Source organism: Macadamia integrifolia, chromosome 10 (assembly GCF_013358625.1).
Source record: "Macadamia integrifolia cultivar HAES 741 chromosome 10, SCU_Mint_v3, whole genome shotgun sequence".
Lineage (NCBI taxonomy): Eukaryota > Viridiplantae > Streptophyta > Magnoliopsida > Proteales > Proteaceae > Macadamia > Macadamia integrifolia.
The window spans coordinates 33776701-33800131 of NC_056566.1; the positions used below are offsets into that span (position 1 = coordinate 33776701).

The 23431-nt window shown below is 37.9% G+C and overlaps 2 protein-coding genes across 2 annotated transcripts; both read right to left on the bottom strand.

The window, feature by feature from the left end:
• Positions 1-9536: 9536 nt before the first annotated feature.
• LOC122090500 (serine/threonine receptor-like kinase NFP) lies at positions 9537-13018 on the bottom strand. Its single transcript, XM_042660120.1, has 2 exons — positions 11701-13018; positions 9537-10378 (listed from the first exon to the last, which is right to left on the bottom strand). Exons 1-2 carry the CDS (start codon positions 12790-12792, stop codon positions 9638-9640), a joined length of 1833 nt encoding a protein of 610 aa, XP_042516054.1. The 5' UTR covers positions 12793-13018; the 3' UTR covers positions 9537-9637.
• Positions 13019-16921: 3903 nt separating this feature from the next.
• Positions 16922-20093, bottom strand: LOC122090725 (sec-independent protein translocase protein TATA, chloroplastic). Its single transcript, XM_042660411.1, has 2 exons — positions 19722-20093; positions 16922-17421 (listed from the first exon to the last, which is right to left on the bottom strand). Exons 1-2 carry the CDS (start codon positions 20028-20030, stop codon positions 17269-17271), a joined length of 462 nt encoding a protein of 153 aa, XP_042516345.1. The 5' UTR covers positions 20031-20093; the 3' UTR covers positions 16922-17268.
• Between the last annotated feature and the right edge of the window lie 3338 nt (positions 20094-23431).

Below are 23431 nucleotides of genomic sequence, written 5' to 3' on the forward strand. Positions count from 1 at the left end.
AGAAATTTCACTCATCACGAGGAAATTCAACAAGTTCCTAAAAAAGAAAGGAAGATTTCAACACAAAAACAAATCCTACGGAGACAAATCTTATGGGGAAAAAGGTAAATAAAAAATTAAACCCAAGGAAATCTCTTCTAAAGATAGTCTGTTTTGAGTGCAGAAAGCCTGGACACTTCAGAATCGAATGCCCAAATAAATCGAAGAAGAAGGCTTATGCAGCCACATGGGACTCAAGTGATGAAGAGGAGAAAAATGAATTTGGAGAAGAAGTCACCAACTCCGCCTTGATGGCCATCGGAGATGAAGAACAAGAGGTATGTCAAACTCGACCTGAACTTTTAATAAGGGACTCTAATGAGGAGCTTCAAGAAGCCTTTGAGGCCTTGCATGAAGAAGGTACCAAATTAGAGTCTGATAAAAATAAACTTGAGAAAGAGGTTGACACACTAAATAAGAGAGTGGAGGCACTAACCTCAAAGGTAAGTGAACTGGAGGAAGAAAACTTCAAGTTGAACTCCACCCTCTGCACCTTTACCCAGGGGCAAAAGAACCTTGACAATCTTCTTGGTTCTCAAAGGAAAGGTCCAAATGAAAGAGAAGGACTGGGTTACAATGGACAAAATCCATATAGAAATGAGAATCCAAGAAGGGGTGACCAAAGAAACTATCCATCCACCTCTTACATTAAATGTAGTTTCTGTAAAAAATCAGGACACTCCATAAACCAGTGTTACTCCAAGAAAAAGAAGAAACCCAATTCTCAAACTGAGAGACCAAGAGTTAGCTATGCCTACTACTACACGCCCTTAAGAAGGCAATATAGGTCTCAAGAAAACTCTAGGCCTATGCCTAGGTATAGAAAATCCCAATTTCAAAGAGAATACTCTACTGAGAGGCCCCAAAGACAGTACCAAGGGTATAAGAACTATCCTCGGGAGACTTATAGACCACAAGGGAAATACCAAAATCAAGGACTCTATAGATTTCAAAGATACTATACTCCTCAAAGATCAAATGGATCTTATAAACATCAGAGGACCCAAAGAAACCCAAAGTCATCCCAAAGGCAGAACCAAAGACCTGAAAACAAAACCATTTGGGTTCCAGTCGGAAAATTTGACACTAACAATGATGGACCCATGAGATTATGGGAACCAATGTACGATTAAATTTCTGTTACAGGTTTGCTTGAAGAATAAGGTGGAAGCTGAATGGGTCATCGATAATGGATGCTCCAAACACATGACATCCAACAATAACCTATTCTCAAGCTTACAGGACTACGATGGAGGATGGGTCTCCTCTGGAGATGACAACAAAGGAAAAATTGTTGGTATTGGAAAAATAAGACTTGGAGGTATTTCAATCTCAAACGTTTACTTTGTGAAAATTTTGAATTATAATATCCCAAGTGTAAGTCAGTTATGTAGCATTGGATACAAAGTAGAATTCAATGTCTCCCATTGTTGCATTAAAGATGCAAATGATAATCTAATACTAAAAGGGTCTAAGAAAAAAAATATTTATGTTTGTATGCTTGATGAAGCAAGTTCCTTGAATGCATGCTTGGTTTCTAATCATAGTGAGTCTTCATTATGACATAAAAGACTTGGATATGTAAATGTCAAGTTGATTCAAACCATTGCATCCAAGGATCTTGTGAGGAACATCCCTAAAATCAAGTATGAAATAGATAATTTTTGTGATGCTTGTAAAAAAGGCAAACAAACCAAAGTCTCCCACAAGTTGAAGAATATTGTCTCTTCCTCTAGACCATTGGAACTACTTCATTTAGACTTATTTGGACCTATCAACATATCTAGTATAAGTGGTAAAAATTATACCTTTGTAATCGTTGATGACTACTCTAGATACACTTGGACTGTTTTTCTGAAAAATAAAAATGATGCATTCGATTAATTTGTAACTCTATGTAACAGATTGCAAAATTAGAGAGAGTATACTGTAACCTCTGTGAGAAGTGACCATGGAGGAGAATTTGACAATATAAGTCAATTTGACTTATATTGCAATAAGCATAGTATTAACCATAACTTCTCCGCTCCTAGAACGCCTCAATCTAATGGGGTAGTTGAAAGGAAAAACAGGTCATTACAAGAGACAACAAGGACTATGCTTAATGAATATTCTTTGCCCATGTACTTTTGGGCTGAAGCTGTAAATACAACATGTTATGTACTAAATAGGATAATTCTCAGACCTTTACTTTCTAAAACCCCTTATGAACTGTACTTTGGTAAAATACCAAAAGTAGACTACTTTAGAGTTTTTGGATGTAAATGTTTCATCTTAAATACCAAAAATTATCTTGGAAAATTTGATGCAAAATTTGATGAAGGAATATTTTTAGGATACTCACTCAACAGTAGGGCATATAGAGTTTTTAATAAAAATTCGTTAATGGTTGAAGAATCTATGAATGTACGATTTGATGAATCTTTACCTAATGACTTAAACAAATCTCCTGTTGATGATGATGATATCATAATTGATGAACTTAAGAACAAAGCTAATGATATCTCTCTTGATGATACAAATGATGTTACCATAGAAAAATTAGAAACACTACCTAAGAAAGTCATTCCGCATAGGAATCATCCCTTAGAAAACATCACAGGGGATCTAGATGGAGAAATCCAGACTAGATCTAAAACCCGAGAGGTATGCAATCACACTGCATTTATCTCAAGGATCGAACCCAAGAACATAGAAGAAGCACTAAAAGACAGTGATTGGATTATAGCTATGCAAGAGGAGCTTCACCAGTTTGAAAGAAGCAAGGTATGAGAACTTATCGCAAGACCTGACCACCACACCATCATTTGTGCTAAGTGGGTCTTTCGCCATAAACTGGATGAAGATGGGAACATAGTGAGAAACAAAGCAAGACTAGTTGCCAAAGGGTATAATTAGCAAAAGGGAATAGACTATGATGAAACCTATGCACCAGTAGCAAGGTTAGAGTCCATTAGAATGCTACTAGCTTTTGCATGTCATAAGGACTTTAAACTATATCAAATGGATGTCAAAAGTGCCTTCTTGAATGGATACATTCAAGAAGAGGTTTATGTAGCTCAACCTCCTGGTTTTGAAGACCCTAAGTTTCCAAACCATGTCTACAAACTTGAGAAAGCCCTGTATGGCCTCAAACAAGCCCTTAGAGCCTGGTATGGGAGATTAAGTACTTTCTTGATAGAAAGTGGCTTCTCAAGGGGGAGGATTGATACAACCCTATTCTTGAAGAACTTGAAGAAAGACATACTCATTGTTCAAATCTATGTAGATGATATCATCTTTGGCTCAACCAACGAAAGAATGTGTACTGATTTCAGTAGCAAGATGAGCAATGAATTTGAAATGAGTATGATGGGAGAGTTAAATTTCTTCCTTGGACTTCAAATAAAACAAACTGATAATGGAATTTTCATAAACCAAAGCAAGTACACCAAGGAGCTGCTAAAGAAATTTGACATTAACAGTAAAAAATCTTCAAACACTCCGATGAGCTCATCCTTGAAACTAACCAAGGATGAGGATGGCACTTCTAAGGATGTAACTAGATATAGAGGCATGATTGGAGCTTTCTATATCTAACAACAAGTAGACCTGACATCATGTACAGTGTATGTGCATGTGCTCAGTTTCAAGCTGATCCTAAGAAATCTCATCTCACAACTGTAAAACGAATTTTTAAATATCTGAAAAGCACATGTGATGTTGGGTTATGGTACCCCAAAAACTAACCCCTTGACTTGGTCAGCTTTTCAGACGCTGACTTCGTAGGCTGCCATATCGACAGAAAAAGTACCAGTGGTACCTGTCACTTTCTCGGCTCTTGCCTTGTATCTTGGTTCAGCAAGAAACAAAACTCCGTTGCTCTATCTACCACCGAATCTGAATATGTTGCAACTGGTAGATGTTGCGCTCAAATCCTTTGGATGAAGCAAACTCTCCAAGACCTTGGAGTGAGTTTCGAATCTTGCCCAATCATGTGCGATAACACCAGTGCCATAAACTTGAGTAAAAATCCCATTTTACACTCAAGGGCAAAGCACATTGATATTCGACACCACTTTCTACGAGACACCATTCAAAATGGCGATGTCTCTCTAGAATACATTGAAACTGAGAAACAACTCGCAGATATATTCACTAAACCACTTGGTGAAGAGCGTTTTAGCGTCCTAAGGAAGGAGCTTGGCATTTGCAACCCGTTTGGCTGAATGAATAAACATTCATTCTTGAATATTCTTTTCCAAAAGCTTAGACTTGAAAAACCCTTTCCACATCCACAATTTTCTAGGCTCTCAGGCAATTTTGGATTCTTCCAGTAGACCGCCCCAATATACCGATCGACGGCATAAAACTTCTGATCGACCACCTCTAACCGAAAGGATTATCGGTCAACCGCCACAATATATCGGTCGACCAACGCTACCAAAAATTCGATTATGAACTCTTTTAAAATTGATTTTTTAGAACCATGTTGTCCATTTTCAAACCCTGTTTGGCCTAAAACCCCATTTCGACTCTTCCTCTCCCAAAACCCTATCTTAGAACTTCTCTCTAACCTAGATCTCTCAAGATCCTTTCCTATCCGTCTCCCAAAACCCTTGCATCTCTTCCCCTCTTACGCCTCCAATCATCATGGACTCTCACCGCCCACACAGAGGCAAGAAAACGGTAGCTCAGAAGGGAAAAAGGAAGGCCTCTGACAAAGATATATGGTTCTCCTCCTCCATTGCTTAAGAATCATGGGATCTCTACATCTCTCGAAACATAGAGCAAGGTAGGACCATCAATTCTGACTCTTTGTCCAGGTATGACATCAAGGACCTGTTTGATGCTTTGGGATGGGGCAACATTCTCAAACTTGATTCCCACTGTTATCCCCACCTTGTCAAAATGTTCTTTTGTAACCTTACTTTCTCTGGTGAAGGTGACAACCTTCTAGTCTATTCCTATGTTAAGGGAGTTCCTATAGATATAGACATCATGATATTAGGAGAAATCCTAGAAATTTCTGTGGCAGGGGACCTAAAATACTACCAACCCAAGACCTATATAGAACAATTCATGGATGTTGACTGTGTATACTCTAGCATCATGAAGAAATATGCTAACACTCACAAAATTAAGGCTAAGGAACTCACCGATATAAGGAGGATTGTAAATCTCATCATCTCCTACAACATCCTCCCAAAGAGTGGTCATAGAGATGAAGTCTCCCCATTTCATGCTTATCTCACCTACTGTGTTTGCAAGACTGTGAGCATCAACCTTCCTTACATTCTACTCAAAACCATGATTATCCATGGTGATAGACTTCAAAAGAGAAATCTTCCCTATGGAAGGATGATTTGCCAAATCCTGAACCACTTTCATGTGGATTTTTTTGGCGAATCATTTAAACCGTTTCCTCAAGAGATAAATCTTTCCACTATTCGCAAGATGCATCTTCTTCCCAAGCTGCCCACTAACTCCAAAAAGACTGCTGCTGGACCCAGCCAGTCACAACAACTAGGAGGTGATGATACGTCAGCCTATGCGACCGTTGCTGATCTTCAGAAGGTTGGGAACATCATCCTTGCCCAATTGGTGAAGATGGAAAGAAAGCAGAATGAGATTCTCACGCTCCTACGCAACGATAAGGAAGATGAAGATGACGGAGAAGAAGACGAAGAGGAGGACACAGAGGATGAGGATGCAGAGGATTAGGCGTTATTTTTATGGAACTTCGTGTTTGTTTCAGTCATTTATGTTTTTTTTTTTGCTCAAATACTCTGCGATACAAAGTTGAACTTATGATAATTTTTCTATGTGTTATATTTTTCTGTTGGCACATACTCAGGGGGAGTATTTTACTTTATTGTGTCGTTTTGATTCCCTTTTTACTGTTGACAAAAGGGGGAGAAACATCTAGAAAAACATCTATCTTTATAATACCTCTCTTTGTTTACTCTTTCTGGAAATGACAAGTATCTATCCTTGTTTGCTTTTTCTGGTACGCATTGAATTAAAATATCTTATTGAGCTTTACACTGTGTTACTATCATTTCTTGTATTTGGTTATATTGCCTGTGTTTGTTTGTCATCACAAAAAATGGGGAGATTGTTGGGAAACATGTCCACACTCCTTGCTATGTTTTGGTGTTAGCAAACAAACATACATCTTTAACTTGATTTGATAAAATGTGATTAGCTTGAAAAAACACTTAGAAGGTCGAGTCAAGCCATCAAGGTTTGAACTCATGCAAACATGGCCCTGAAGCTTAAAGACATTCAAGAACCAAGATTATAAAGACATTCAAGACCAAAGAGTGGAAGGTTCAAGTGAAGAAGAAGACCACTAGGATAGATTGATCATTTTTAATGTAATTTGTAACTTCCACATATATATGTGCACTCATCACATGCATGTGCATTACATCATACTAGAATGACCATAGAGCATACCTTGACCAAGTATGGAGAGTCTCTAAGTGGTGAGGAACATGTTAGGAAAAAATGTGGTCTAGTGAAATTCTGTGAAAACCACATTAACCTGACTTAAAGGTATTTTGGTTAATCTTAAAATCAGTATCAGGAGATAAAACCTTCATAGAAGTTGTAGAAAATTGAGTCATGATTCTAATGCAATGTATTTCAAGTCAATCCGAGGTCAGATCAAAAAGTTATATTCAAAAAACTGACAACTGGTCAGTATGACAATATTCTGTCAAAACAGAGTCTGTCATATTGGCGATCGATCGAATGGAAGCCCCGATCGATCGGACATGTCCAAGACCATAGCCGGTCGACCGACAAAAAGTCTCAGTCGATCGGTGCCTCCCTGGAAAAACTCCAACGGCTAGTTTTTGACCTCAACGACTCTTTTCGGTCGATCGACTACCGATGGCAGTCGATTGGTGGTCCCAGAATACAATCGTTCGAGCCTAATTTTCTGCCTAAAATGCTTCACTAAGTTCACCTATAAATACCCATACCACTCTTAATTAAATATGAATTAAGAAAGAGCTTTAAGAGCATTATTGCAAGCATTCAAGAGTTATTAAGATTATTATATTCCACTTGAGTTGTTCGATTACACCAATCCCAACAAAATGCTCAAGTCTCAATCAAAGTCCTCCACTCTCTCCTGTGCAAGTCAAAGCCATAAGAAATGACTTTACAAAAGGTGCATCATTCATCTCTCATTCTCATCATTTGCATCACACTTGAAGTATTCCTCCTATTCCACTATTTCCTATTTATTTCTGTTTTTACAATTCTAGATTGTACTTAGGATTTTAAGGATTCTCTTATCCTAAAAAGAGGAATGTGTCTCTCTACCTCCAAAAGAGATTAAAAAGGTGTCTCTCTGCTTGTAAAGGGGGTTTGTAAGGATACTCTTATCCGTGAAAAAGATCGTAAATGTTTTCTCCCCTACCTACCGTACTGAAAGGGAGAACTAGTGAAATACCTTATAAGAGGATTCTTGTAGGGAGTGGACTAGACTTGGATTGAGTCGAACCACTATAAATCTTGTGTTGTGTGATTGTGCTAATTTTATTTATTCTGCATTGTTTTAATTTGCTGTCACACTTGTGACCTATACATCGAAAATAGTTAAATTCCACTAGTATAACCTATTCACCCTCCCTCTAGGTTATTTCAATTCTATGGTCTTGCAAATTAAATTTTAATATAGTTGAAACCTTCTTTTGTTATTAATATTGTTGTCATATTTGTTAGCCCTTTTGGTGAGATTGGAGTTTCAGTAGCTTTGTTTGTTTCTGAAATTCTCTTTTCCATTTTTTGATGGGTTGGGGGAGAAGAGGGGTTATTTCTGTAAGACCCACCTGCTCAAACCTTCTACGACGACCCTAGCCTCAGCTACTCAGTAGAGGGTGGAAAACACATGAAGATTTGGGACGAGAAACGAAAAGGACAAGTACAAGGAGCACAACATGGTGGTCCAAGGGTCGCCCGAAAGGATATCGGAGCCGCCTGAGTGGAAAGCAAGAGGTAAGGGGCAGAGTAAGGGTAAGGGTAAAAATGTCCAACATATAAGATGGTGGAGGAGAATCACTGTTTTGGGTAGTTTTGTAAACCCAAACATTATTTTGTATATTTTTGTTAAGTGAAACACAATTTGGGTAATTTTGTAAAGTGAAACCCAAAAATGAATAATCAAGTAATTTTACCATTTTTTTTTCAATCAACAGGGTATTCCTATCATTGTAGGGTTTGTAGAGGATGTGTAGTGTTCACACATAACAATGATTGGTGAGATAATCTTTTATGTGTGTATCTAGTGCAAGTACACAAGGACCCATCATTGCAGAGTTTGAAGAGGATCATAATGTAAGTGTGATTATCTTTTATGTAAGCTATACAAATTCCTATCTTCCTTTTTTTTCTTTTAGTGATTGGCTTTTTCTTTTGGGATGGGGTGGGGTGGGATGGGGTGGTGGGGATGTCGTAGACTAGATAACTAACAAAAGGTCTCAAAATCAAAACCTCAGAGGGCTGCTCGGCTGTCCTCAAATATCTAACCCATTTGCCTGTGTAGTTTTTTATATAAGAAAGATGAAAAATCTCATTCTTTCCTTAATTGTATTTATGTCATCTGTTTAGAAAAAAAAAGTATTCATGTTTGTCTCAATTCTATTAGTTTAAAATGTCAAATCACTTGGATGCAAAGATTCTCTTCATCTTTAGTGACAAAAATTTTTGTCAAATAAAAATCTTGCTCAAAATAAAGAACTAAATAATAAAAAGTGTTTCCCCCATCAAAAGTGTAGGAAGAATCTCTAACAATATTTATTCACGGCCTAAGAAATAACTTGGTCAAATAAAAGGCCCACATGATTAATGAGTAACGAGAAATCAGTATGGACCACATGGTCAGAATATTACGTAACGCGGAGATCTTTGTTGCATAATATAATGAGGAATCAACTAGAACCCACCGCATCCAAAAAAAAAATTAATAATAATAGTAATAATAATAAATAAATAATAGGCTATGTTTTCATTCTTTTCAGTTTCACTGTTCCAATGAGAATTAGACTATGTTTGATAATCAATAAAAAAAATAGTATAAAAAACATAATAAGACAAAAGCTATGATTACACAATTATTTTTTTATGTCTCTTTATTCAAATTCAATTTTTTTCTCTCATTTTCTTGGCTTTCCATTAAGGAACAAAAATCGGTAAAAAAAAAAAAAAAAACAAATTTGAGTTGTTAAACATGAAAGGGAGGTAATTCAATCCCTGTAACTTTTGCCATGTGGTATACCCAATCAAGATTTTAAAACTTTAAAACTTGGGATCGGTTTCAACCGATAGGATTGGATTGAATCAAACAGATCTACTCCCATTTAAAGAAACAAAAATGGTATTTCAGATCATTTTACCCACTAATTGTGTTGGAGGACTGATGGAAAGTGAAGTGAAATGGAAGATTTATCTCTTTCTCTTCTCATCAACTTGAAATTTTATTAATTTCACACAAGAGCTTACAAAAACACATTTAATGCCTCCATTATTATAATATGACCTCTGCTACATAACTCTAGGCAGTGCATCTTATAAAAACTAAGACAAGGAGAAAATGGCCATTCTTTTATTGCTGCTGTATTTCAGTTTCAGGTTCTTCTTGCATAGAGTAGTCGAAACACAGAGCCTCACTTTTTGACAGAGTATAAACAATATCAACCATAGTTGGTCGGCTAGAAGGGTCTTTCTCTACACAGGAAATGGCAACAGTCACAACATTCATGATGCTCTCTATTGAGCATGGATTCTCATCCAAAAGAACCTTATCCATCCATTCCTTCAACTTCTCTTCCTTCTCATCTTCCTCGCCCTCCAAAAGATTACCTATGTCTATAGAAAGTGGCTTCCCTTCCTCATTGATGGCTTCCTTTCCCGAAACTAGCTCAAGCAGAACCACCCCAAAAGAAAAAACATCCATTTTCGTCGTTACAGTTCCATCTGTAAGATACTCTGGTGCAATATAACCATGAGTGCCAATAATGCACTTGGTAACAGCAATATAACCAGATTTTGCTAGTCCAAAGTTGGCAATCTTGGCTCTCATGCTTCCATCCAATAGAATGTTACTAGTCTTGATATCTTTATGAACCACTGTTGGCCTTGTGTGTTCGTGTATGTACTGAAGACCGTTAGCAACATCGATAGCAATACGTAACCTTGTCTTCCAATCCAACTTCTTTGTCCTGTTGTCCTCATGAAGCCATGAATAAAGAGAATCATTCTCAACATATTCATACACAAGATAGCAGCTTCCAAACTCTGGGTGTATGCAGAAACCTTTGAGCTTCACTAGGTTACCATGGTTTACCTGTAAACAGGAACTCAAATGAATTACAAATCCTTAAATTAGACTTTAAGATACACAAGTTATGGATCTTAAAACACTCATGCATGTTAATGGGTGCTCCATTGAATCATCAAGCTGAGCATTTACAGAAGTGGGCTATCTCCATAAATCAGTAATTGAAGAGTTATTGGGATATTTGCCTACTTTATATATTTTTGGATTAAAACTAGTGTAGGCTAGAACTAACACCCAACCTTCACCATTATGCATTGAATTAGATAAAAAGATTGGCTCAGGATTGGCCTATGAGCTTTCGACTGTTGGGAGGATAGTCCCATGTTGGTTAACCCTCGTACGTTCCATCCCTCCATAAGGATTTGGGTCCCTCCACTCAATAGTTTGAAATTCTGGGATAGATATTTACATAATACCAAAGTGGGTTTTCTCCAGTCATGCTGCAGGTGTCTCCAGACTTGCCACCCTTTTTAATCCAATTAAGATACAAGGTGTCCAAGTTGGCTATAAATTAACTCATTTGGCTGTTAATAAGTCATGGCATGGTGCATGCTGTTTTGGGGTCAAGGCCTTAGGCTTGCTTAACACCATGGCAAGTCAACTAGGTTCAAAGTTCTGACCTGAGAAACACATTCCATGAACACCTAATCTCATTTCACTTCTAAATTCTTCTCACCGACTTAAATATTCTTAGGAAAATAAAATAAAAGAAGGATAAAAAAAAAGATATCACATTGCCAAAATTAAAAAGATTGACAAAGACTAGAAATATGGCATTGCTCAACATCTATTCCATTCCTGCGTACTTTTTCTATTTGAAAAGAATGTATTTAGATTTGAGCAATGTGCCCACATGACTCCACCCTTGCATTTTTTTTAATAATAAGAAAAAAAGAGTAACCCAGTGCATGAAGCTCCTGCTACTGCAGGGTATAGGAGGGGCAAGTGTATGCAGCATCCCATTCTTTTAATATATTTCACATAATAAAGGAAAAAGAAGCGGCCAATGGGAGCGCATGATGTTGAAGCATCAACAGTGGCGGGATTTCTGCCTTTCATGGGGGGTGGCGGAGTGGTCATTTCACCCCTTTTCTGCGCAGGGGCCACGCTGCCTTCCAAGGAGCCCTTTCCCTTCACATACATATATAATATTTGATCCTTGAAACCATTATAAACTGGACTAGATTGATCATTTAACTCGATAAGTATTCTTCAATTTTAAGGGAAACAAGACATTCCCAACAAAAGACCTTTCCAACTGTCTTTTTAACTGTTTCTTATTTAGCTGAAGTTTAAAACAAAAGTAGAAGGGGAAAATGATCTCTTACCTTTTGTAAGATCTTCAGCTCTTCAAGGGCGTTCCACTTCATCCTCTTAATGGCATAGAACTCTCCACCGATGCACCCTTTATAAACAGAGCCTTCAATTAAACAGCTTTGGTTGAATCCAGCAGTTGCCTGTCTCAAATCTCGAATGTCATACACTCCATACTTATCCAAGGAATCTGAAACATCAGTTATGAAATTCTTTTCCCATTTCTTTTTATTCAATGACCACAGCTGCTTCTCCTTATCATCTCTTGTTCCTTTGAGCTTCGAGACAATCTCCCCATTACAACATAAAAACGTAAGCAAAATCAAAATAACCAACAGAAAGAGTGAAATTCCCAACCCAATTGCCAACCCAATAATAATATGATCTTCCACCTCAATTTCTGGTTTAGAAATTCGAGGAACATAAGGTTGATCTAGCTGAGGAATTTGAGAGACTGGAAGAAAAATTACGCTCCAGGGATTTATGTTCTGCCCATTTATTTCAATTATAGATTGTGCATCCAGTCCAAAGGTTGCAGCAATGGAAGCTATGGTATCGGATGGTCGGTAAACATAGCTAATGATATGATTGATTCCAGTCTGCATTTGGGTTGTGTTGGGACAGTTGCAGAAGATTGGGAAAATGGCATCACTGCCGATGGTGAGGTTGATGGGGACAAGAGAAGGGTTAACAAATTCCACACTTTGATAAGTTGTAAAGTTTTGGAACTGATTGTGGGAAAGGTCAAAGAAGGTGTTACCAGACTGGATTGTGTAGTAGATGTTAGCATAGAAGAGGCCATTGGAGTTGCAAGAGCATGTCACAGGGACAAAAAGTTTCTGGTTTGGGAGGAGACGAGAGCTTGGAGAGGAGATGTTGCTGGCTCTTGATATCATGAGTCGGCTTACACAGAAGAGGTCACTAACTTCGGTGAGGGTCAGGTCTGGAGCCATGACTTGGTAGAATACATAGGCCTGGCATGGATAGTAGGATGGGTCATCAGAGCACTTGAAACTTGTGATGTCTTGGGCTTGAAAAGGAGATAACCAACAAGAGAGGAGGAGCAGGATGGGAGAGAACCAGAGGTTCACCCCTATCATATTCATTTTCTATCTCCAAAAGTTGCAGGTGGAGGTATCTATATAACAGCTAATTGTCAATGGTCTTCAATGAGTGAGGTTTCTCCTTTATACAAAATATGCTCCTTGCCTCATGCTGCTTTTCTTCTGAGGTCACTCGTTAAGCAATGGTCTTGGCCCTCTATCTGTTGAGTGCCACCAAGGATATCTACTAGACCACAACAGGATTTGAACCGGGTGGATGGATAATGAACTTTAGTAAACCACCCCCAACCACCCGCCCCCCCAAAAAAAAAGGGGGAACCCAAGAGAGAATAGATGATGAATTCATAACCCTCTGCATGGAATCTTAAAGATGTCACAAGAAAACATAGTTTTCCTCATCCAATATGGTCAATTTGGAATGAAGAAGCAAAATTGAAAAGATCCATCAAGAATAAAGGCAATCAAACTGTTAGACAAGGTATCTACTAACTATTAATACACTCATTATGGACTTGAATGGACCAAAACCTGCATCACTGTTACATCACTCATTCAGTAAACTAATCTAGCCCTTTGGCAATGCTAAATATCAGAAGCTTTCGCTAGTTAAGTCAAACAAGCCACCTGTGTCTTCTATCAAGCAGTGGTAGCTTCACAGGTCATGTTTGAGGTAAGGGTGTTAATCGGTTCGGTTTTGGTTTAAACAGTGCGGATCGGTTCGGTTCACATTTATTTGACTAAAACCATAACTGCACCATTTACTAAACGGTTCCACTTTCTGAAACCGTGACCGTTTAGTAAACGGTTTCGATTTTCACGGTTTCTAAACGGTGTCAGTTTCACTGTTTTTAACTATTTCGGTTTTGGTTTATTCCATACGGTCTGTAAAACGGTTCACAATCGGTTTGTTATAACTTGCAACCATCTCTAAATTGAAGATCATAAGGTTATCAAAAAATAATTGGCAACCACAAATAAGAGATTCTATATTAACGATGGTATGTCTTAATTTGATAATCTAGTGCTATTTCTTTGTATGGCCATTCTCAAACATTTAAAACTAATATCATGCAACATCCAAATCCAACCTTCTACAGCATAAAATATTAAAATGACAGGTGATTCAGCCAAAACACCCAATCTATGATAACATAATAACATAGTAACATATATGGATTACAAGTTCATGATCTAAAGCCTAAACTTGAACTGAATTGCAATAAATCATACCAAAGCAGGATGGACACTTAATTTAATTGTTAATTGTTATACGGATTACTGCCCCTTCTTTATTTAATTGTTATACGGATTAATTGGATCGGTTTAAACAGTTTAAATGGTTTTAAACGGTTCGATTTAAACAGTTTCAATTCGGTTTGAAACCAACGGGTTCCGCGGTTAAAACCGACCCGACCCGTTTAGCTAATCGGCCTGAAACTTGAAACCATAACCACACCATTTACTAAACGGTTTTGCGACTTCGGTGTAAACGGATCGGTTCGGTTTTGATAAACGGTTTCGGTTACAAATTCACATCCTTAGTTTGAGGTCATCCTGGCATGGCACATCTCAAACACAGCTGCTTAGACTCTCATAGTGGTCTTTTTTATTATGATTTTATTTATTTATTTATGGTTTTGTTTCAAAATTGGACATTTCCATTAAGAAATAAACAAAAATGTCAGTATGATGCCCTTAAAGATCAAGTGGTCATTCCTCTAGCCATCGCTATTGAAATTGGTACCATGGCATATTAATCCCATAATCCTCCACATTCACAAATCAGCATTCAAGAACCTAGACCTCAAATTACTCATCATATTGTTTTGCATGTTATGCCAATAAATATATGAGAAGGCATTTATTTATATGAAAAGTGAAGTTCCAATTAAATCTCTCTCATGATAATATACAAAATTCTCCATTATACATATGAATTCACCAATGTAACTGAACAGTGCCTTCAATATTAACAGATGCAACAGTAAACTTTCCATGATCTCAGTCTGTCTTGCATAATTGTCTCAGGAGGCACCAACAATTTAGAAAAAATGGCTAGTTCATCCATAGTTTTAGCATTTCTTGCTGTTAACATCATTTCATAATTTTGCTTTCTTCTTCTTTCTTTCGTGATTATCACCATTTCCCCTCAGCTCTGCATATGAAAGAGAAAAAAGGGACTGAAATTGAAAGAAGAACAACTAGTGGAAGGCATAAATGGAAAAAAAAAAAGAGTAGATATATCATAAAGATGTTGATACCTGCCATTTCTCATTGAAGTCCCATGTCTATTGGGTTCAAAGTTCTAGGGTTATCTGGTTTTCCCATCTCAATCATGCAAAAATATCACCATGAAAATAGCTGACTCAATGCACACGTACTCCCTCTGAAAGACAGAAGATCAGAATAGCCCTTCATGAGGGCAAATGGGCAACGAAGTGAGTTCTGGGAGCAATTGGACGGACCGAGCCAAGCTTAGTCTGGAATTTGCAAAGTACAAGACTGATTAGTCCCGTCAGGCCGGCCAGGGGCACTCGTTAGACGTTAGGCATATGGGCTAAGCCAACCCCGTCCCAATTTGGTGCCAATCTGATGTTTTAAATCAGATGGGTTCGCTAAGGGATAGGAAACGAGGGCCCTGGCGGCCTGGCCTGAGCTCGGTTACGGTTGGACTGGACTATGGTTACACTTACACAAGTGTAAGGGATGTAGATGGCTGCTTGAAAATCCAAATTCAAATCCCATCTGTATTGTTTAGGGGTATCTATATTGGATCAAGGATTATTAGGATCCGATCACATTGAATTTCTATTCGATCCATTTGCATTTCTATTCGGACGACAAGTATTTACTCTTTGCATGTATATGGGTGAGTATGATGATTTTTTTTTTTTTTTAACCACAAAATCAATCTCATATAATTAATAATTATAAGGGTGGGTTCTCTGAGCGAATAACAGAGCTTACTAATAAGAGGCAGCAAAGTCATTTCACGAGAGATGCTCCCACCTGGATAGGATTCCTTTTCAACAATTGCACCCTCCAACAACCCTCAAACGACAATCCAAGGGATGGGAGGGCTTGGACATGAATCCTCAACACCTGAGGATGCATGTCCAAGCCCTTGGATGGGTCAGTGGTGTTAGAGAGGCTCCCACCGACCATGAAAAGTACTCTCTCTTTCTCTTCTCTCCTCGTATGAAATAACCTCTATGCCCCCTATTTACAAAACCATTTTGTTGTCCCCCAACGGTGCACTCCCCTATGCTGCTTATGCAGAGAACCCTCTCCCTTACAAGATAAAGAATGTCACTCTTGTACCTTCCAGCTCCCGCAACAGTCCCTAAACAGGGGTTTGGTTCCACTCCCCACGTGGGGACAGTGGGGACAGATCTAAACCCTCCATGGGATGTGCGACCCACTTCTAGCACGCAGGAGTCAGGACCCACACCCCATGGAGTGTCCACCAAATCTGTCCCCACCCATCCCCACATGGGGAGCTGATCCGGAGTCCTTAAACAGGGCTCCTGCAATAGGCTGAACCACAGGAGTCCTAGCAATGGCGAAGGATAAGATAGAGAGATGGGATTCATTAGGCTAGCAACTTCTGGTTTTTTTTTCTTTTCAGAAAGCTAGCCACCATATTCTAAATATCCCAAATCTGCTTATACAAGACTTTTGTAGGAACATCCACTGCCACATAAATAAGGTGATGAAAAGCAAAATAGGATTTGAAGTATACCACTGATAGGGCAACTGCGAACGATGTGTACCAAAGATTTGCCACCATCATTGTCAGATTGACCCATAGATCATGCACACAGATACTTTCACATTTTAATTCCAAAGCATTCATTCTTTGACATAATACAATATAAGTTGAGGGATATATTTGTCATTTAATAGTAAATGACCAAACATAATTAACTGTAATAATGTGATAAACAAAATTACAAAAAAGGATGTCATAGCTATAGCTCTTCCTTCCAAAACAATCAAGAGTTTTTGTTACATAAAGAAACAAGGTAGGGATAACTAAATTATTTCACACAGGACAACCGAATAAATTTAATTTATGATAATATGACAAATCAGAATTACAAAATAGTAACATACAATTAGAGATTGTCTAGAGAAAACAATCATAACATTGCTACAATAAAAACAAAGCTACGGGTAATTTAGTAAATTCATAGAGGATAATCAAATTTGTTTAGAAGTACTTGAATAAGTATGCCGTCACAACACGAATTATACTGCTGACCACTAGACCAGAGCAATCTGACCTCTGGTGAGGCAAGAAAGAGAGGATTGAGCCAGGGATTTTCAAAAATCAACATATCATTCACCAAGCTTCGAAACATCTCATTTGCAGGTGACCAAAACCTCTCATTATGATAAATATAGCCGATCTACATTAGAAACAGAAACTGTTCTACTCCTACAGATGGAAAAGTAATGGACAAACAAATGCCAAGTGGACAAATGGAGTGCTTACTAAGTTACACATCACCAATCTCAAGAACTCTCAGTTGTGTTTGAGACCTTTACATCTTTTTTCTCATCCTCACTGACCACAGAAGCTGTAGGTTTCTCCGAGGATGAGTCAATTGCGGAGTCCATCGTAGGGCCAGGTTCCTTTTTCAACTCTGTCTCAAACTCCTTGGCTGCCTGCACCAGTAGACATACAAGGCTCAAACACGTTCAACTTCACATCAAATAGAATTTATGTACTAGCATGTTCTCTCTGGAGCATTTGATTATAATGTTGTGACAGTGAGCTCCGCACAAAGGGCATAGAATCAAGCAATAGGAATGTGCCACCAAGTTCAAACTCTAGACCATGAAAAAACAAGCAGTGTAGTAGGCTGAGAGAGAGTAAACCATGTCAAATCTAAATGGATAGTTCAGATGGTACCAAGGGCATAAAATGTTTATTATTGCCATTTAAGTAAGTGAATGCACAAAACAAAACCATCAAGCTTCACCAGAGAAACTGTTAAGGGGGTTAGAGTGCACTTTATGGGACAGACTGGTAACAAAGCATTTTGCTTTTCTTTACACAGGAGCTGGATGTTTCATCACTTGGGGGAATGATAAATCAAATGATATTTCCAATACATCAAAATTTTCTTTAGTTTGTTTTGACCTATCTCGTTCTTCCCTTCAAAGCATTAAATATTTGACGGTAAACAGCTATATCAATGCCCCATGTGTATGTTCAAATTAAGCACAGTATTCCAAGGTCAAGGGCAAGGTCCAGCTAGAAAGTTTCTCACTATAGACAGCGTTTTGTCCATAAACACAAGCAGGACAATATCTTGAGGAAGAAATGAAAAATGCCATCCTAGGATATCATTTAGCTAAAAACCTAGAATACCTCAAGCTACAACTCACTTGGGAGAAAAGAGACCTTCATGCCCTTGCAAATCTACAACACAACTACCTAAAATAAAAAACAAACAATAAAAAATGACAGACACACTCCAGCTTGTACTCAGACCACAAGCTGGATTCTTCTCTGCTCCTAGTGCGTACTTGGTTAAGCTTCTTTGGCTTCTGCTTCTAGCTTCTGAAAAAACAGCTTCTAAATTATTGGGTTAAAAGGGCAGGTCTAGTATTAAATACTTCATTTGGAGCATTTACCACCAGAAGCTGTAGAATAAGCCCACAAGCCAGGGGAAGGAGTGCTTCTCGGGCTTCTACAGCCTACTGTGGTAAAGATTCTAAAAGAACCATTTTTAACCCTCCTAATCACTAGAAGCTTGATTCTAGAAACACAAGAAGCTTAGCCAAACATGCACCTAGTCACCAATTAAGATTTCAATAAATACAGTAGGCACCAAAGCTAACCAACTAGCCAGATTACACCTCATCAACATGTTAATGAAGCATAGGTTTCTACCAAAAAAAAAAAATGAAGCATAGGTGGACAAATTTTCATTGATCAGTGACTTCAGTCTAAATTCCTCTAGGTCAGTGGTATTACTTGCCCATTATTATTATAATAGGGTTTTCTTCACTTAGACCAAATCAAAGGCAATAAAAGTATCCAACCCCAAGCACTTACAAGTAGCTGAGGATTTTTGTTTATAACCATTTCCTATATCTTTGTCTGAAACTCTGATTGCCTCGTCTCTAATGCATAAATGAGGAGTCCCTCTGGAAAAACCACCAATTAAACACCAAAACTCCAACACAGGCAATCCCAGACCAAAGCCCACGAACCATTGTAAGGAGGCATTTCTACCAATTCCATTATCAATAGTCAAAGCTCTTGACATAAAGAGAAATTACATATGAATATTTCTCAGACTAGAACCAATCTCCACCTAAAATAATCAAAGTTAAAACCATAACAGAGGGCATAGAGGAACCAATTAGCATAGATCCACATAACCAATATGATAATGATCCACCAACGACAAACTACTTGGCCTCTCTTCTCTAATCTGACAGCTGCAATTGATTCCCCTCAAAATTTTACCGACATGTCTCAAATCAGCTTGGTGCCATGCAAATTGCATATAATTGCCATGATTGCATAAGCACTGCAACTATAACACCTGCAGTACATCAGTATGCGAGATGTTCAATCATGATATCTCTAAGAATCAGTTAACAATAACAGTAACAATGGACGCTACCCCTAACCCCTATATATGGACTGGACTATTCAATCAATGGATCAACTATTGCATTGGGAATAAGACATCGAAATTCCAATTATGTCTTAACACTTAACTAGCCAGTTTCCAGAATGAATCACACATTACGGTAAACAGTTGGAGTACAAAAATTTTGCGGTCATACTCTCACCTGTGTTTCAACGTATAATAACTCCACTACTCGCGAAAATCAAATTGGTTAAGCACAATCTCCGAGAGTAACAAAACAGAATAATTCAAAACCACTGAACACAAATCAACCAAACAATTAAATTGCTTCAAAACCAAATAAAAGAACCAAACCTGTTGAAAGCTCTTGACTGTTTTCCCAATACTCCGCCCGACCTCAGGCAACTTCTTCGGTCCGAAAACTAAAGCTGCAACTCCAGCGATTACAACGAGCTCCGGCACGCCCAGACCAAACAAGCATGTGCAGTTGAGACCTCTTCGAGCTCTGCTTCTGCTCAAAACCAAGCAACTGGTCGTATTCTTCTTCTGCTTCATGATATCGACTCTACCGTTGCTGAAGAAGACAGAGTTTCCTGAAGCGAATGATAGGAATGGAGAAGTTCTTGGAAGTGAGGGTAGCGCCAGAGTTGCAGACATCTCCATTTCCCCGATTAGGTTCTTGCGGTTGTCTCTCTCATGCTTCTCCTTTATTTTATGCCCCAGGACAAATGTTGCAGTTGTGGATAACAAAATCGTAAACAGCCTCCGACTAAAATGCGCCTGGTACGTAAGTGGTTTCCTCAAATTTGGCTCTTAGTATCGCTAGTTATCCATGTAACAATACAAGGTGACGTTTTCAGAGTTCACAATTTAAACCTCAGCCATTCAAAATAATCGGTTCCATTTACAACGAGAGACTGCATAGTAATGATTAGAGTACTCCATATATATATATATATATATATATATATGAGATGCATGTCAATACAAATAAGTGCATTTGATTAAATTAAACTCTGAAATTTATTGTGATTGACTTGGACCATGTCATTTCTATTAAACTATTTAAATAAATACCTAAACCTTAGGTCAATAACAATTTTCTTTATTTTTCAATGGAAAAATGATGTAGTAATGTAGACACTACTTGTAGTACACTTGGTTTTAAGTATCAGTACCATATTGGTGTATCAATACGATATGTATTGGTATCATTGGAGCCTAATAAGGCACTAAACTTGTAACCATGGTTGTAAATGTTATCTCATATTCTTTGATATACTCTCTCTCCTCCCTGACAATGTGAACCTCTGTGTATGAATCATGAGACACTCCCTCTCGTGAACCTCTATGTGATATAGAGAAACCGCATGGATCGGGTCACATGTCCTGAGGTCATCCAGCCGTGAGATCACTCTCTGGTCCCTAGGCTCAATGGAGAGGAATCTTATCCAAGGACTTCCATCCATTAGGCTATCAATCCCGTTGGTTTATTTTTCCAAACGTTACAAGCCATGTATTTTACTATGTGGACGGATAATATGTTCATTTCGAGAATTGGATAAAGAGGATATAATCCAAATTAGTTAACTACATATCAAGTTTCAGAGTCTGATTCAATCAAATATCTTCTTATTTTGGCATGCATCTATTTTATGCCTGTGCATGTATATCAATAGGCTAAAGTCTAAACAATACTATGCACTCGCGCAGGACAAATAGTTAAAGATTAAAATATAGTCTAATGCTTATTGGCATTCCTAATGCTTTTGGGTCAAGTTTCTCTTGGATGTTAACGTTTTCCTAATTAGGATTTGGATTGGAATTTAATTATACAAAGATAACATAAGAGTGGGAAGCCAACCACCTCTTCACCGAATAGGCATGAAACATTGTGGCTGTGTTTGGTTGAAAGGGAAATGGGAAAGGAAAGGGAAATGAAGGAATTTTTTTCCCCTTTTGTGTCGTTTGGTTGTAACATAAATGAAGTAAAATTAATTGACCAGAGTCGTTTGATTGGATGTAAAATAGATGTAAAATTTTAAAAAACTAGTAATCCAACCAAACTTGCTAAACACGTCAAAACCACCATCAACTAAACATGGATACATGCCATTGATCCAATGGTCTCTTTCCATTCGCATCCAATGCCATTTCATGCCTGCAGATTTCTCCACTCCCAAGGTCGAAGAACCTACATAACAGGAATCACAAATGCTTAAGATCCTTTTAAAAGACATGTAAAATGAATTACAAGGAAAATAGTGTTAGATAAGAACTGCTGATTTTAACTACCACAAGTAAGAAAAACCCATGAGAAAATATGAATAAAGGTCATGGAAAGTTAACAGTACAAATGTGTTAGGTGGGCAAAATGTTCAATGCCACCATGAAGAAATAAAAAATTGTTTTCCCTCCATTCAATCATTGTGGAAGCAACCTGATCTGCAATGTCACTGTTTTACACCTGATGTCCATACATGACACTGGCTTGTATGGTTGTGGCAAGTTAATATTGATTGTAGGATGCTTCTGAGTCAATAAGACACTACTGTCATTGCAGTGTCAAGAATCCTCTTAATTCTAGCAATGGGAAGACAAAGTCAGAGATCGAGACAGCCAAGTAGTGGGCATACCTGTTGCAGTCTCCAGACCAAAGAAAAGATATATAATGACACTATAGTTGGGTTGCTTTATGTTCATCTTGACTAGAACAATGCATCCCCAGTCCCAACTCTCAATGCTCTTCTAAGATATAGAAGTTTGTGCATTATGGCTTTGGTGATTGGATCAAGACCACTTGGGCAAATGTGTAGGAATCTTATGCCAGATTGATTAGATGACAACTTCTGTGGAGTCATGTTAAAAAGAAGGGAAAAGCACAACACAAGGGGAGAGAGGACCATTAAAGACAAACAATGAGGGAAAAAACAGAGTTGCTGAATTAGGTGTATAAAAAGAATGAATACCTTTTCCTTGTTAAATTTTTACTGTCAATTTCATTCGACTATGGCAACCCGACGGAGTCCGAATCCCAAAGCATCTCTCACTTCATTCTCTCCTCCTATTCAATCTCTCTCTCTCTCTCTCTCTCTCCCCATGTGAAAATCTTGAACAAGATAACAGAAATGTCATTTTTTGAATCACTCAGTTATCAACTTTATAACTATTTCCTTTTCTTCAACTCTTATTAAATTAAGCTTCATATAATCCATCTTGGTCCTGCTAATCTTGAAAGTCTTTCTGTGTTTTTTTTTTTTTTTTTTTACAACTCTGTAGTTTGGCATTCATTCCCTCAAATCTTCAATCAATACTTAATTGTCAACAAACAACATGCAACATAGGACCTCCTACACCAATGACAAGAGATAGGGGCTTCATCTGACCATATCCTAGAATTGCCATTTACACATATAGCAGTCTTCATATTTCTTGAGTGACTTATGGCCTTAAAGCTAGCAGCAGTTAGTTACATGGACCGAGAATCGAATTCCTCAAATACTCAAACTAACGGCATATGATCATTCATAATAATCTCTGTTGGTAATGCATGATTCTTTTGCAAAAAATAGCCTTCATGACCATACATGATACAACAAAGGGGTACACAGACAAGAAATGGCAAGGGCATTACACAGCACTAGTGTGTCAAGGGGGGAGATGTTCTTGAGCTATTGTTCCATGGTCAATTTCACAAATGGGTCAACAATATTTTAGTGCTTCTTGTGTACAGAAATTTGAGCTATACCCATTGACCATTTTATTACAAGTGTTGGTATCATTGGTTAGCTAATCTATAACAGAGTAGTTAGTTTAGAGGTATAAATACAAAGATTGTATATGCCAAAGGCATTGAGAAATAAATCAAAACTCTTCTAGTGCACAACTGAGGGAGATGAGAATTGGGTTTCAGAACTATTTCTCTTATTTGACTTTTCTATTTTGTACATCACCATCTCTTCACCTTTCCACTGCGAAACCAGAATCAGATGAGGATTTTAGAAACATAAACGCAGCATTAGCATCAAGCAGCTACAACATATACCAAGGGAGTTGGGTGACTA